The sequence below is a fragment of the Peromyscus californicus genome, unplaced genomic scaffold (genome assembly GCF_007827085.1).
Source record: "Peromyscus californicus insignis strain IS unplaced genomic scaffold, ASM782708v3 Scaffold_6__1_contigs__length_162567912, whole genome shotgun sequence".
NCBI lineage: Eukaryota > Metazoa > Chordata > Mammalia > Rodentia > Cricetidae > Peromyscus > Peromyscus californicus.
This window is the reverse complement of record NW_026294584.1, coordinates 36,245,525-36,259,498: the sequence shown is the minus strand read 5'-3', so window position 1 is coordinate 36,259,498 and position 13,974 is coordinate 36,245,525. Positions and strand designations below refer to the sequence as shown.

General features: G+C 40.1%; 1 protein-coding gene across 4 annotated transcripts in view; it reads left to right on the top strand.

Moving 5' to 3' along the window:
• The window catches only part of Aass (aminoadipate-semialdehyde synthase), a 55,924-nt gene extending 46,657 nt beyond the window's left edge, over positions 1-9,267 (top strand). For 3 of the 4 annotated variants that reach the window (XM_052720830.1, XM_052720833.1, XM_052720832.1), the window contains 6 exons: positions 1,136-1,303; positions 3,085-3,180; positions 4,851-4,966; positions 5,596-5,684; positions 6,162-6,338; positions 8,154-9,267. In XM_052720830.1, the coding sequence (XP_052576790.1) occupies positions 1,136-1,303; positions 3,085-3,180; positions 4,851-4,966; positions 5,596-5,684; positions 6,162-6,338; positions 8,154-8,272 (765 nt within the window). In that variant the 3' untranslated portion in view covers positions 8,273-9,267. Of the gene's footprint in view, positions 1-1,135; positions 1,304-2,355; positions 2,473-3,084; positions 3,181-4,850; positions 4,967-5,595; positions 5,685-6,161; positions 6,339-8,153 lie in introns of those variants that run through there. The other variant, XM_052720834.1, reaches the window with a different exon arrangement.
• Positions 9,268-13,974: the final 4,707 nt, after the last annotated feature.

Sequence of the window (13,974 nt, the reverse complement as noted above, 5' to 3'; positions counted from 1 at the left end):
CACTGCAGCCCATTTTTTCCATGGGCCCTCGGAAGTGTATGAATTAGTTTCCACTGTCTCTCTTATGCTTTAATATAGATGAGCTCATCCAGAAATGTATTCTGGGCACCATTGCCTTTAGCCCAGTTTCCTTTGGGAAAATCCCTGTGAACCCTGGCAACTATCTCCTGCAGTCTTAGTTTGTGCAGCTTTAGAAATTCGGTCAAATTGTTTCCAGCAGGACAAAGTCCAGCTTGACAGCAGCCTCAGCCCTGATTTTATCATTCCAGAATGTTTTTCATTATCTCAAGGACAACCACAGACTTCAAGCTCTAAGAGGAAATGTAATACTTTAAAGTTAAACATGAAACAGTGTCTCCTCGCACTTTGAATGTATGGTGGGGAGGGGTACAAGGCTCTAGGGAATCAGGGCTTAGCTTCTCACCAGCGGGAAGGTGTATTTGAGCTTCATTGTGTAGTCTTGGCATTGTCTCTGTTATGAAGGGAGGTCTTCCTTCTGCTGCCTCTTCAACATGCGCTTCAAGTTTTGTGCAGTTGCTGATGATTGCCGAACATTCAGCAAAGGCTTTTCCAGTGAACAAAGAGTGAACAAAAGATGTGAATTGAATCCTATTCATTGTTTTCCTTGTTCTCGCTACAATGTGTGTCATCTCTGGCACATGCAGTAATGGGTATTCAATAAATGAGAGTTGGGAGAGTGAAACGTGCAAGACTAGTGCCTGGTGCATTCAGAGGAGATATGAGACTAAAGAAAGGAATATTGCCATTGCTGTCAGAGCATACAAGCCATTGAATGCATACTTGATGCTATTAGCTTACAAAAAAAGCAAATCAAAGCAAACAAACAAACAAAAAAGCCCTAATACAGCATAATACTATTTTAACCAGGGGCAAAAGCCAATTGAAAACAAGACTTTTGTTTAGAAAATAAAGTGTATTAGGATGTGAAAGTTCGGGGGAAAGTCTGGCAAGTTATTCCAAGAGGAACAGCTTGGCTAATAGCATGCTGAGTAGCAATCAGAGTTTCATTAATGTTTTTCAAAGCTCTGCTAGTTTTGTTTAATTAATTAGTAATAATTAATTAAACATTAATAATTAATGCAGATAAGCCCAGCTATTTTTCATTCTTCCTCAGGTTGTGAATGTGACAGGGGGAGTCTCTTTTCTCGACTCTGTCACATCCATGGATTACTTCCCAGGCCTGAATTTGGAAGGGTATCCTAACAGAGATAGTACACGATATGCTGAAATTTATGGGATTCCATCTGCCCACACGTTGTTGAGGGGTACACTGAGATATAAGGTAAGTGCTATATTTTAAAAACATTGCTAATTTTGATGTAAGTAGTGTATATGCTTATTTGTTTTCTAATAATTAGAATGAAAAACCAAGTTGGAGTTTATTTTTTCAGAAAATAAGTTAGTTATTAAGTTACTTGGCAATCTCATACTTTTGTATAATGCATTCTGGTTACTCTCTCCTAAACCTCTTTTCCCCCCACTCCCCACTTACCCACCCCTTTCCCTGTGTGTCCCTTCCCAAGGTTTATGACTTGGTTTTGTTGTATGACCTGTTTAGTTGAATCAGGGCTATTTGTCTGATCGTTGAAATGGTACTATCCCTTAAGAAGTCTGGCAGGGTTACCAGTGGGTACAAACTGAAGGTAGTGTCTCCCCCTTTTCTTGACTCTATCCATAGGAAATCATTAAGCAGTGAGGGACTGAGGTCCCTCCCTGAGTTCCTCCTCTACCCTTGCCTGGTTGTTACATATATACATTGTTACATACATACATATACACTGCCGTCATCCACAGTAGCTGAGAGTTCATAATGGCAGTGACTGTGTATTGTCTAGAATATGGTGCCTCTCTTCCCTCCTCCCTGTAGCCCTCCAGCTCTTGCAGTCTTTTTGCTCCTTCTTCTGCAATGTTCCATGGATGGTTTAAATGTCTTGTTTTGGGCTGAACACTCAACTGCTGCTTATTCTCTGCCCCTATGCAGCTAGGACATTCTGTTTCCAACACAGTTTACTGGTTAAAAAAAATCCTTTTATTAAATTGTTAGGAGACCCAACTCAAAATAACGAATTTATTGACTCTCTAGGGATAGGGAGCGAGTAGGAGGCCAGCTTTAGGTATACCTGGATTTGAGCACTTCATTTCTCGGTCTTGTAAGATGATAGTGGTCTCAGGTTCCCCGAAGTACCAAGTTGGTTCCAGCTTCCTGTTATGGTCTATTAGGTTCAAATCCATCGTGAGTAACTAACTGCTCCTTTTCCTAATAGCTAAACATATAAATTTTGTTTTGTTAGCTGTGATTTATTTTTGAGATCAGTGTCCTCTATGTTTCCACAGCTTATGATGAGGTTAGCATCATTCGAAACACATGGACTGAGTCTGGGAGAAGTGACAGGGTTAGATGGACTTCCTGAAAGCAGATCTGAAATTCTTTCTTAAACACAAAATAGAAACTTCAGTTGATCACACTTGAGATGTTATAAATATGTTCAAAATGAGAAAACCAGGTAAAGGAGTCCTAGCATGGCGTCCTTCCCCATATTCTATACATACCTAGCTCTTCACTGTAGAGTTCTCTGCTTTTAGGGGGATATGGATTATTGTTCTTTCCATCACCAGAAAGCAAAATAGACAGAAACTAAACTGATAGAGTGCTTTCCCAGCATGCACAAGGCCCTGGAACGGATCCTTAGCATGTAAAGAGAACACAAAGCAGTGTAATAAAGAAAAGATCAAAATCTGACTGTTCTATCAAATACTATTCTGTTAAACTGCATTATATAATTCACCAGGAATTTAGCCCGTATGCTGCCAGAACATACCATAAAACATAGTACTGAGAAAATGAAAAAGGGCCCATTTATAAAGTCTTTTATGTGAACCAGTTGAATTATGATACTGTTAATATATGAGCAATGAAGATTATTTCCAAATAAGTTATAAAGATAAAACATTCTTTAAAAAAAGCTTAATTGTTGTAAAGGTAGATCTTGCTTAAAAAAATAGCTAAAAATTCATTTGTCTTTTAAGGGAAAATAATTCATTTGCTGCTTATTAATTCTTCAGGGATATTCTAAAGCTTTGAATGGATTTGTAAAGTTGGGTCTCATCAACAGAGAAGCATATCCTGCCCTCCTACCTGAGTCCAACCCTCTCACCTGGGTGAGTAGCTCCAGAATTCTGTGCTCTCCGCTGCACACATGCCTTCTGAGATGACCCAGTTGATAAGTGTTGGATCCCCAGTCATTGGGCATCCTTTGCCAATGCAGTAAGCCAATCAAGCCAAATTAATAAGTCCAGGTCTAATAAACAGAGCAAAGCAACTCCCAGGTGACTCTTGGGAAGGCAGAAGAGGAATCATGTGGTGGGTCTGGCAGACCAGGTCTTAAATACTCTGTAGGCATGGTCTTGGGCAGCCCCAGGGGAGGAGCTGACCCTTGGCAGGCTTTCTAAGGGTCTGGGTCTGGAGAGAGCAGCTCCAGGGGAGAGGCACCCCTTGGCATGCTGAGGGTGTGGTTTGTAATCCCCCCCCACTGCAATACCAGTGAGACATAAGTTTTGCAGAAAACTAAAAACAAACAAACAAACAACAACAACAAAAAAACAAACCTCCAAAGCATCCTTTCTGTAGCTGATGTACAATGATGAGTCCTGAAAACATCTCCCCCTTCCACACTTGGGGAAGATGGAGAAATTGATGGGCTAATGTGCCTGGTCTGCTCCTGTATTCACTCCACAGGATCTTGCCCCTGACCCCTGGAAGGAGATGCCTTCACTCTTTGTTTTGGACTCTGGAATTTTCCAGTTGTATAGGTCATTTGGACCCACTGGGTGTGATATTTGGGAAGGTGCTGGTATGAATCTTGCCAGTCCTCTCATTGGGCCATGTATGATCATGAGTAATAAGTTTATTACTGAGTTTTAGGCATCTCTGTGTCATATCCTGGAGTCTTGGAGTTGGACTGGAATTTAGAAGTCATAGCTGAATGTCAAGTAGAGCTCCCACTAGTGGCTAGCATCTAAATACCAGCTGAGCAGGTAGGCTGGGAAGCAGTGTCCTCATTCTGGGTCTCCCAGGATGGTGTTAGTTATTGTATAGAACACAAACAACACTCTTGTTGCATAGCATCAGATTATAAACATTTTAGACTTTGTGGGCCAAGCAGTCTCTGCAGAGCAGTCTAGTACTGCCAAAGACAAGGCATAAACACGTGGGTAGGTACATCTTCCAGTGAACTCCTATTTCATAAAGCAGGCAATGAGCCACACTAGGCCTGGGAACCAGTTGGCTGACTTCTGATCTGGAGCCTAGCTTCCTTCCAGGACCCTGGAAAAAGTTTTGTTTAGAAAGAAGAAAAAAATCTATGGCCACTCTTTTAAGTGTTCTTTTGAAATTTGATTCCCTGTGAGGTCTTTTTCATCTATTGAAGTGACAAAAGAACTCTGGTTGCCATTGGCAACCACAGCAGTTAAGTCCCCTGTACTTTAACCTGCTCCAGATTGATGGCTACAGGGTGTGTGTGGAGTATGGGTGAAAACAGTGATGGAGAAGATACATGACCAGGAAGTGTTTTCGTGTTTCCCCTTTTTACCATTGACTTTTTATTGTTAAACATTGTTCTGGAATCCCAAGCATTTGTGATATATCGATATGCATGCATGCATATGTATATATTTATACACATATAATTTGTTTCAATTTCCTATTTTAATTTTTTTCTAACAAACTTGAGGTCCACTTGATGTCTGATGTCTTGATAGACTTATTTCTCAGATAATTGATGTTTTACTACTTAGGGGCTTAGACTCTCCATGTTTCTTTTTCCAATCAGAAACAGCTCCTGTGTGACCTAGTTGGAATTTCCCGCTCCTCTTCGTGTGAGAAGCTTAAGGAAGTTGTCTTTACAAAGCTGGGAGGGGACAGTACCCAGCTTGAGGCTGCTGAATGGTAAGGGCCCTTTTATTCATTTAGATCAAAACACATTGGACCAGTGATTAATGATGTAGTCCTTTCTGGCCAAAGAAAGGCTATGGCATACCACACACATATTTGTCTTTGATTAGTTAGCTGTTTATTAGCTAATTAATGCTCATTAGGTTGGCCTTAGAGAGATTATAATGTGTTATGTTTGTATTGGGATAAAAAAGTAGATAAGTGAAGAAATCTGATGGCAATTATGACCTGGAAAATGTTTATTCTGAAGCATCTTCTCACTCCGTTCCTGGATAAAGTGGGATTTCTCTGAGTATTCCCCTACTGACTGCAGAATATTCGTTCATGTGACTATGGAATATTATTCATACAAGTATACTTAATGTGAGACAAATAATCTGTAAATTAACTCTTAAAATGTCATAAAACATGAGCTTTTTTATACCCTTTTGCCCTGCTCTATGAAGCAGTGTCTCAGGGAATCTGGGGAGATTCTGAAGCTAAGGCGTTCCTATTATTACCATTTCCCAGTTTAAGTGAATCTTAGAACTTGTGAGTTAATGCCTAAGAGCCCAGGAGCTCTTTTCTACTCCCTAGAGAATATGCATAGGCTGTGAACTAACAGAGACACTTGTGCTTTTCAGGTTGGGCTTATTGGGGGATGAGCAGGTCCCTCAGGCAGAGTCTATTGTGGATGCATTCTCCAAGCACTTGGTCTCAAAACTCTCCTATGGTAGGTTATGGGTTTTCACTAAACATTGCTGAAGAAGAATCACAAGACAGTTTGGCCAAAGGATTGGTCTTGGGAGTGGCAGCCACGCAACAGAAAGGGAGAGATTTGAAAAGAGGGAAAGGGCACTGGGCTGAGGCAATAATAGAAAAATCATTAGGAAATAATCAGAAACTATGAGAAGGAAAAAAGAGTTTTGTATTTAATGTATTAGGTAAATACCAAAGCAATAGTTTTGGGAGCAAGTGTCCATCTTTCTTGTCACACCAACCATACTACTCGATACTGAGAAACGAATGTGGTCAAAGTTTTCATTTTTTTTTTTGAGGTTTTCACTGATCTTTGGGTAAAAAGCATCATAAATGGTTATCTAGAGATCATAGGTAATTGGATGGGAAACTTCAGAGAAGGGCAGAAAGATAAAATACAAATAATAGTTAAACTACAATGATGATTTAGAATGTTTGCATTTGTTTTAAGGCCCTGAAGAAAAAGATATGATTGTGATGAGAGACAGCTTTGGCATCAGGCATCCCTCTGGACATTTAGAAAATAAGATCATTGATCTTGTGGTTTATGGAGACTTCAATGGCTTTTCAGCAATGGCTAAAACTGTGGGGTTACCGACAGCCATGGCAGCTAAAATGTTGCTGGATGGTAAGTTCACTCTCATCAGGACTGGGTCTGTTTCCTCTTTACCTTCAAGTCAACCAGTGCCTAGACAGCAAAGAGTTTGCTTTATTGAACATGAGCAGTCTTGGAAGATACCTGGATGGGGGCCACACTACGGTGACAAGTGAGCATAGGCCCTGACATGAGACCAAATTTTCACCCAGCTCAGTCACAGGACCTCTGAATGATGGAACAGATATAGCTCAACATCTGTGGGCCAAGGTCTCCTCATATTGAAAGTGGAAAATCAGGCTTGTTTTGATGGTATCTTCAACCCCTCTGACTCTTAAAAATCCTCCCTTCTTGTTTCTAGTTTTAGGGAGTGGTCGCTCTGACTTAGCAGAAGGTGTTCATTTGTAGATCATCAGGGTTACAGACTGTGGTTTATTAATTTTCATATCTTAGCATCTTATACACACTGAGCAACTATTCCCGAGGTGTTCCATGACTTACAGTGGCATTTTTATTGTGAATAGTTATTGTGAGTTTGAAGATACTTTAAGGGAAGATACATTAAATAGAGCTGAAGAACTGAAAAGCGCAGTTCAGCCACACAGGCCCCTGTAGAGTATCAGCTGCTTCCTTGGGTGACCTTGTGGTTGATTGGTGTCTGTGACTCCCTGTTACTTCCCAGCACTGTGGCACACTGTCATAAAGCATATCACTAGCTTGGACAAAGCTCACATTCTAAGAATAACTTGTTCTTAATGTTTTTACTCCATTAACAGACTTGAAATCCATAAAGCCACCCCTTTTTTTTATCCTTCTCTCATACAATACATCCTGACAGCAGTTTCCCCTCCCTCTACTCCTCTCATTCCCCCCAATCCCCTCCCCTCTCCCCCAGTCCCAGTCCTCCTCTGTTTCCCTTCAGAAAAGAGCAGGCCTCCCAGGGATTTCAACAGAGCATAAAATAACAGATGCAGTAAGACGAGACACAAACCCTCATATCAAGGCTGAACATGGCAACCCAGGAGGAGGAAAAGGGTCTCAGGAGCAGGCAAAAGAGTCAGGAACAACCCTGTTTCCACCGTTAGGAGTCCCACAAGAAGAAGCAGCTACACAACCATAAAATATATGCAGAGGACCTAGCACAGATCCATGCAGGTTCTCCGATTGTCAATTTAGTCTCTGTGAGTCCCTATGAACCCGCCCTCTCATAGTGTGGGCCTCAAGTTAGACCAAGTTAGACCAGAGTGGTTGGCCACTCTCACAAGTTCTCCGCTTCCTTTACTTCAGCACATCTTTCAGGCAGGCCAAACTGAAGGTCAAAGATTTTGTGACTGGACTGGTATCCCAGTTCCACGACTGGAAGCCTTGCCTGGTTACGGAAGAAGGCTGGTTCAGGCTCCACATGCCCCTTTACTAGAATTCCTCCATAGGGTCACTGTCGTAGATTCCGTTCCAGGGAGTTTCCACTGCACTCGTTCTCCACATAGTCTCCCAAATGCTTCCCCCATGCCGGTCATCTTTCCCTGTCCTCTCTCCCTCCACACCCCTCCCGACTTGATCCCTCCTATTCCCATCTCCACCCGCCACAGCCCACCCACAAAGTCCAGGGACATCATGTGTCCCCCTTGAGCCCTTCTTTTTACTTAGCCTCTCTGGGTCTAAGTTGGGACTTTCTGTAAAGAATTTCAAATTTTAATTTTCCATGTTCTCTCTTTATTGTTACATCTAGATTGAACACCTTAACTTTGGAATACAATACCAGTTGGCCCTGGTGTTGGACTCTTGACATGGAAATAGATCTTTAACATCACCTTTAAATTGAAAATCAAAAAATGTGTTTTCTTTTAGGTGAAATTGAAGCCAAAGGCCTAATGGGACCATTTACAAAGGAGATCTATGGGCCAATATTGGAGCGGATTAAAGCAGAAGGCATTGTATTTAATACACAGAGCACAATCAAGCCATAAATGGGAATTCATTTTTTTAGGCATCAAAGCTGTCAATTTGTGTATGACAAACATGCTTATCAATTTGCTAAAGCATGAAGTTTTGTGTTTTGAGCATAACTCATTTAAAACATGAAGCATATGTTTTGAGTAAGTTAATGCAATGGTGTTTTTAAAACTCAAATCTCTATTTTAGTAAAACTTTTGGAGTAGAAGATGCCAGTCATTACAGAGACCTTTAATAAGCCTATTGTGTATTTTTGTGTATATAAAAGTGATGATGATCATAGTTTAACTTATTGTGCTTCTTTTATTTATAAGAACATATCAGCAAATGCAGTTCTACTATTTTTTTGCCAGAAAAAATTGCATGTAGTTATATTTTTGTATTTTTCAAATTGATTCTGCTAGACACCTTTTTATTTTAATTTTATTTTGCAGTACAATTCAGTTCTACATATCAGCCACGAATTCCCTTGTTCTCCCCCCTCCGGCCCCCCTCACCTTCCCCCCAGCCCACCCCCCATTCCCACCTCCTCCAGGGCAAAGCCTCCCCCGAGGACTGAGATCAACCTGGTAGACTCAGTCCAGGTAGGTCCAGTCCCCTCCTCCCAGACCGAGCCAAGCGACCCTGCATAGGTCCCAGGTTTCAAACAGCTAACTCATGCAATGAGCACAGGACCTGGTCCCACTGCTTGGGTGCCTCCCAAACAGATCAAGCCAATCAACTGTCTCACCCATTCAGAGGGCCTGATCCAGTTGGTGACCCCTTAGCCATTGGTTCATAGCTCATGTGTTTCCATTTGTTTGGCTATGTGTCCCTGTGCTTTATCCAACCTTGGTCTCAACAATTCTCGCTCATATAAACCCTCCTCATTCTCGCTAATTGGACTCCCAGAGCTCCACCCAGGGCCTCTGCTAGACACCTTTAGACTGACATATCTACAATTGCAAAAGTAATGTTTCATGCCTTTTGTAAAGTTATGATCTATTTAGTAAAATTTTTTTGAAAATTATTTTCTCTTGAATTTTTAGAAAACAGAATTGATACAATAAATTCACAGTCCTCATTATCCTTTTATTACAAGCAGAGAAAGTGTTTGAAAAACTCTAGCACCCTTTCACGATAAAAACAAAACCGAAAAATCCACCACAAAACACATAACAAACTAAGAATAGAAAGGGATGTCCTTATAAAAGATAGCTTTGAAAAACCCACAACTTGTATCATATTTAATGGCAAAATACTGATTGATTTTCACCTAACACCACAAGTAAGACAGGAATGTTGTCACTTGGCCACAGTGATTCAATCTGTTTTGAGGGATTAGGCCATGGCAATTAGGCAACAAAATAAGATTAAAAAAATCTATTTGAAAGGAAGAAAATGAACTCTATTTGCATAGAATCTCCAAGAACTGCATAGGAAATCCAAAGACATAGTGAAAAGAATACAAAAGAAAATATCTGAATTTATCAATTCGGAAAAACTGCAGAATCAGGAATAACTTACAGCATTTGCCTTTCTGTAAAGTAGGAATCAGTGAACCAAAAGTGGCTTTAGAAAAACAATGTCAACAGCATCAAAAAGGAAAAAAGTAATAAGATTGAGAGGTTAGAAGGGACACTCATATTTGTTCCATTGCCTTTTAAAAAGTGTGCTAAGACAATTCAGTGAAGAGTGCTGTGGGATGTTCTGTATGGCAAATGTGTTGCTGATTGGTCAATAAATAAATCACTGATTGGCCAGTGGCCAGGCAGGAAGTATAGGCGGGACAAGAAGGAGAATAAAGCTGGGAAGTGGAAGGCTGAGTCAGAGAGACACTGCCAGCCGCCATGATGAGAAATAGCATGTGAAGATGCCGGTAAGCCACGAGCCATGTGACAAGAAAGCCAAAGGCTATGGATTTGTTCCAGGTTAAGATACATCATATTTGACCAGCCAAGACCCCCTGAAAGGTCTCCGATGACACCAAGGCCCAGATGATCCAACATCCAGAATGGTTTGAAGGCAACTGGCTCAGACGATACACCCTCATGGACTATTCCATAATCCTAAAATTTTTCTTAGTGTCCCCATAAGATACAGCGCCCCACTCCAGCAGGAAGTAGTAAGAGAAGCTACGCCCAAATTCCCAAATTATATGTAATTTTATTTTGTTAAGGTTAAAACCTTCCTTTTTGAAAAAAAAATGGGGGAAGTGCTGTGGGATGTTCTGTATGGCAAATGTGTTGCTAATTGGTCAATAAATAAATCACTGATTGGCCAGTGGCCAGGCAGTAAGTATAGGTGGGACAAGAAGGAGAATAAAGCTGGGAAGTGGAAGGCTGAGTCAGAGAGACATTGCCAGCCGCCATGATGAGAAACAGCATGTGAAGATGCCGGTAAGCCACGAGCCATGTGGCAAGGTATAGATTAATGGAAATGGATTAATTTATGCTGTAAGAACAGTAAGAACAGTTAGCAAGAAGCCTGCCACAGCCATACAGTTTGTAACCAATATAAGTCTCTGTGTTTACTTGGTTGGGTCTGAGAGGCTGTGGGACTGGCGGGTGACAGAGATTTGTCCTGACTGTGGGCCAGGTGGGAAAACTCTAGCTACAGAAGAGAAATACCTGTTCATCAAATGATGATTGAAAACATGAATAACCAGAAACAATGAAGTTGGATCACTGCCTCATAGAAGATATAAGAACTGACTAAGAATGCATCTAAAAAATTCTAAAAAAGAGTTAGCACTGTAAAAATCTTTGAGTAAAACATAGTCATAAATCTTCATGGGTTTGAATTAGGCAATGGTTTATTAAGTAATTGAAGCAAAAATCACAAGCATCAGAAGAAAAAAAATAGACAAACTGGACAAAATAAAAATTAAGAACTTTGGAGTTTCCAAGGAAAGTGCTACAAAATAAAATTGCACACTTCCAAAGAACCCAGAGAATCAGATTTTTTTTGTAAATCATTTATTTAGGGAAGAATATGTAGCTAGAATATATAAAGAGCTGTTATAATTCAATATGAAAAAGATAACCCAATTTTAATAGTGTTCAGAAGTTTGGATTTGGCAGTTCCCTAAAGATATACAAAAGTTTAATAATAGTATGAAAAATTAAAACTACTTCTACAGTGAGATACTGCTTTATACCCATGAGAATGGCAGGAATAAAAAAGATAATGAATGTTAGTGTAGACACAAAGATGTTGAAAGGATTATTGAAGAATAATCGAGAACAATGGAGAAATCCTTATAAAAAACCTGTCCTTGGATATTAATAAGAACATTATTTGTAATATCTCACCAGTTAAAAAATGAATAAATGTGAAATATCCACCCAATGGACTATTGCTCAATAGTAAGAAATGAGGTACGTGTTACATATGATATGGATGAACACAAAGTATTCTGTGACAGAAAAGGCCACTTATTGTGTAATTTCATGTTGTGTCATTCAGAAAAACACATCTCTATATAGTGCTGGGAGAATTGAGAGGAAAACGGAATGACTACTAATAAACCTTTTAACAATGGCACAACTCTGAAGATACTGAAAACCAGGAACTTATACACTGGGAGTGTGTGATCTATGATATATACATATATGTATATATTTGTAGACACATATATGTATATGTGCAAATATATGCACATAATCTCCAACTTATAAAAAGATTATATTTCAAGTAAAATGGATTTGCTTCTTTACAGAAATAGTTTTGGCTTTAAAACTCTGTTAAGTACCCATCTGCCTTCAAGTGTTTTTCTTCTGGAATGTGAAACTAGTTCCTCCTTTGAGATCATCTAGTATTATGCATGGGTTATATGATAAGAAAATATCTGGTGCTATTTGGAAAGGGTCAGGGTGGGAAAAGCACGCGCGCACGCGCACACACACACACACACACACACACACACACACACACACACCCCCCTGCATTTTTACTGTGTAATGACTAATGTCTGTTAGCGATGATAGGAAAGGAACAACAATGAGCTTGAACAAAGTCAGGAGCAATCAGACTCACCTGGCTCAATATGAAGCTTTCCTTCAGAGCTTTCAAATAAAGGTAGCAGTGTGTGGTGTGTGTGTGTGTGTGTGTGTGTGTGTGTGTGTGTGTGTGTGTGTGTAGGGAGGTAAGGTATACATGAATAAGTTCTAAGCATAGAAGCATATTACTCTTCTAGGATCAGCAAGGCAAAAAGAGCCATAGACAATATGACTGTCCTAATAAAACTTTATTAGCAAAGTGTGATTGGTATACTTGACCCCCCAAATATGAACTTCTGATGTAATTATTCTGGTAAACTTAATCCTCATATCTTCCATATTTCCATCTTTTAGTCTCTTCCAGATCATACCAATGAAGTATCACTATTGCCAAGTTTTCCTTGTTCTAGACTCAGGAGACACTGTTAGTTCACTGGTTTTATAAATAGTACTGTTTCTTTCTGTAGAGGTAATGCCCAGGGTTGGTGTAAAGGCTAAAGAAGATGCCTATCACCTATCAAAGTAGATGCTCAAAAGCATAGATATTTTTCCCCTTTTCTTGCAATAACATTTTTCCTTCGAAATTTATGATTTTAGCTTTGAAATTTTATTTGGAAGGATGATGATTTATATTTGGAAGATGCTTCAAAGATTCATTCTACTCAAAAAGATGTACTTCCATATTTCATAAGGAGGAGTTTAAAATGGTTGTAGAGGTGAGTCCTCTAATTCTACAGATGAGAAAATGTGTCTCAGAGTTAAATGACTTACCTGGGGTGGTAAGACTTCATACTGAAACAATTCATTATCTGAAGACACCCAAAGTAGATGATACATTTCAGTAGCCATCTGTTTTACAAAGAATATCTTTGAAATTCAGTCTTTTTTTACACATGTATGTGATATGCATGCAAAGTGTATGCAAATTTACATGTGTGTAGACATGTTGCTCATGCATAGGTGTACACATGGGGGCCTGAGGTGGTTGTTGAGTGCCTTCTGTGATTTCTTGATTTCTCTCCTCCTAAGATGCTAAGTCTCTCACTTGAATCCAGAGCTCACTCATTCTTCTAGTCCAGCCAGCTAGCTTGCTCTGGGGTCTCCTGTTTCTGCCTTCCATGTGCTGGCATTACACATGGAACACCACCTGCCCAGAACATGACTTGAAAAGGCTTGGGAAATACTGGCTGTTTTTGCAACAATACATGTTAGTAGTTGAGAACCAATCAAATGCTGCCTTCTTCCTTCTCCTTCTCCTCTTCCTCTTTATAATCTTTTAGTCTCAGCAATCTTTCCTAATTTTTATTATTTAGCACAAAGGACAAAATACAGCAGTGAGTCCTAAATTGTTAGGTAATTAAGAGGCTTTGTCTCTACAATTTTAGTTATTGCTATAGTATGATAGCCTTCCAGTTTTGTTGATTGACAATGCATATGAAATTAACAGATCACACATAAACCTTGGAACTAGAAGAGCCTGGTGAGGTGGTATGGCCACTGCTCTCCTCTTTGAGTGACAGTTACTCTTGGCTATTGTCAAGCACAGCTAGTCAGGCATTTGACTCTAGTGTGATAATATCATTTCTCCTGAACCTGGTTCATGGTGAGGCTGGCATGTAGTGGGTAGCCATTCCAGCTTTGATCTGGAAGTTCCAACCCCCAATGAGGCTTCGGCAACTGTCATGCCTACAAGGTGGGGCCAAGGGAGGCACCTGGAGACCTGAGATCTGGATGGG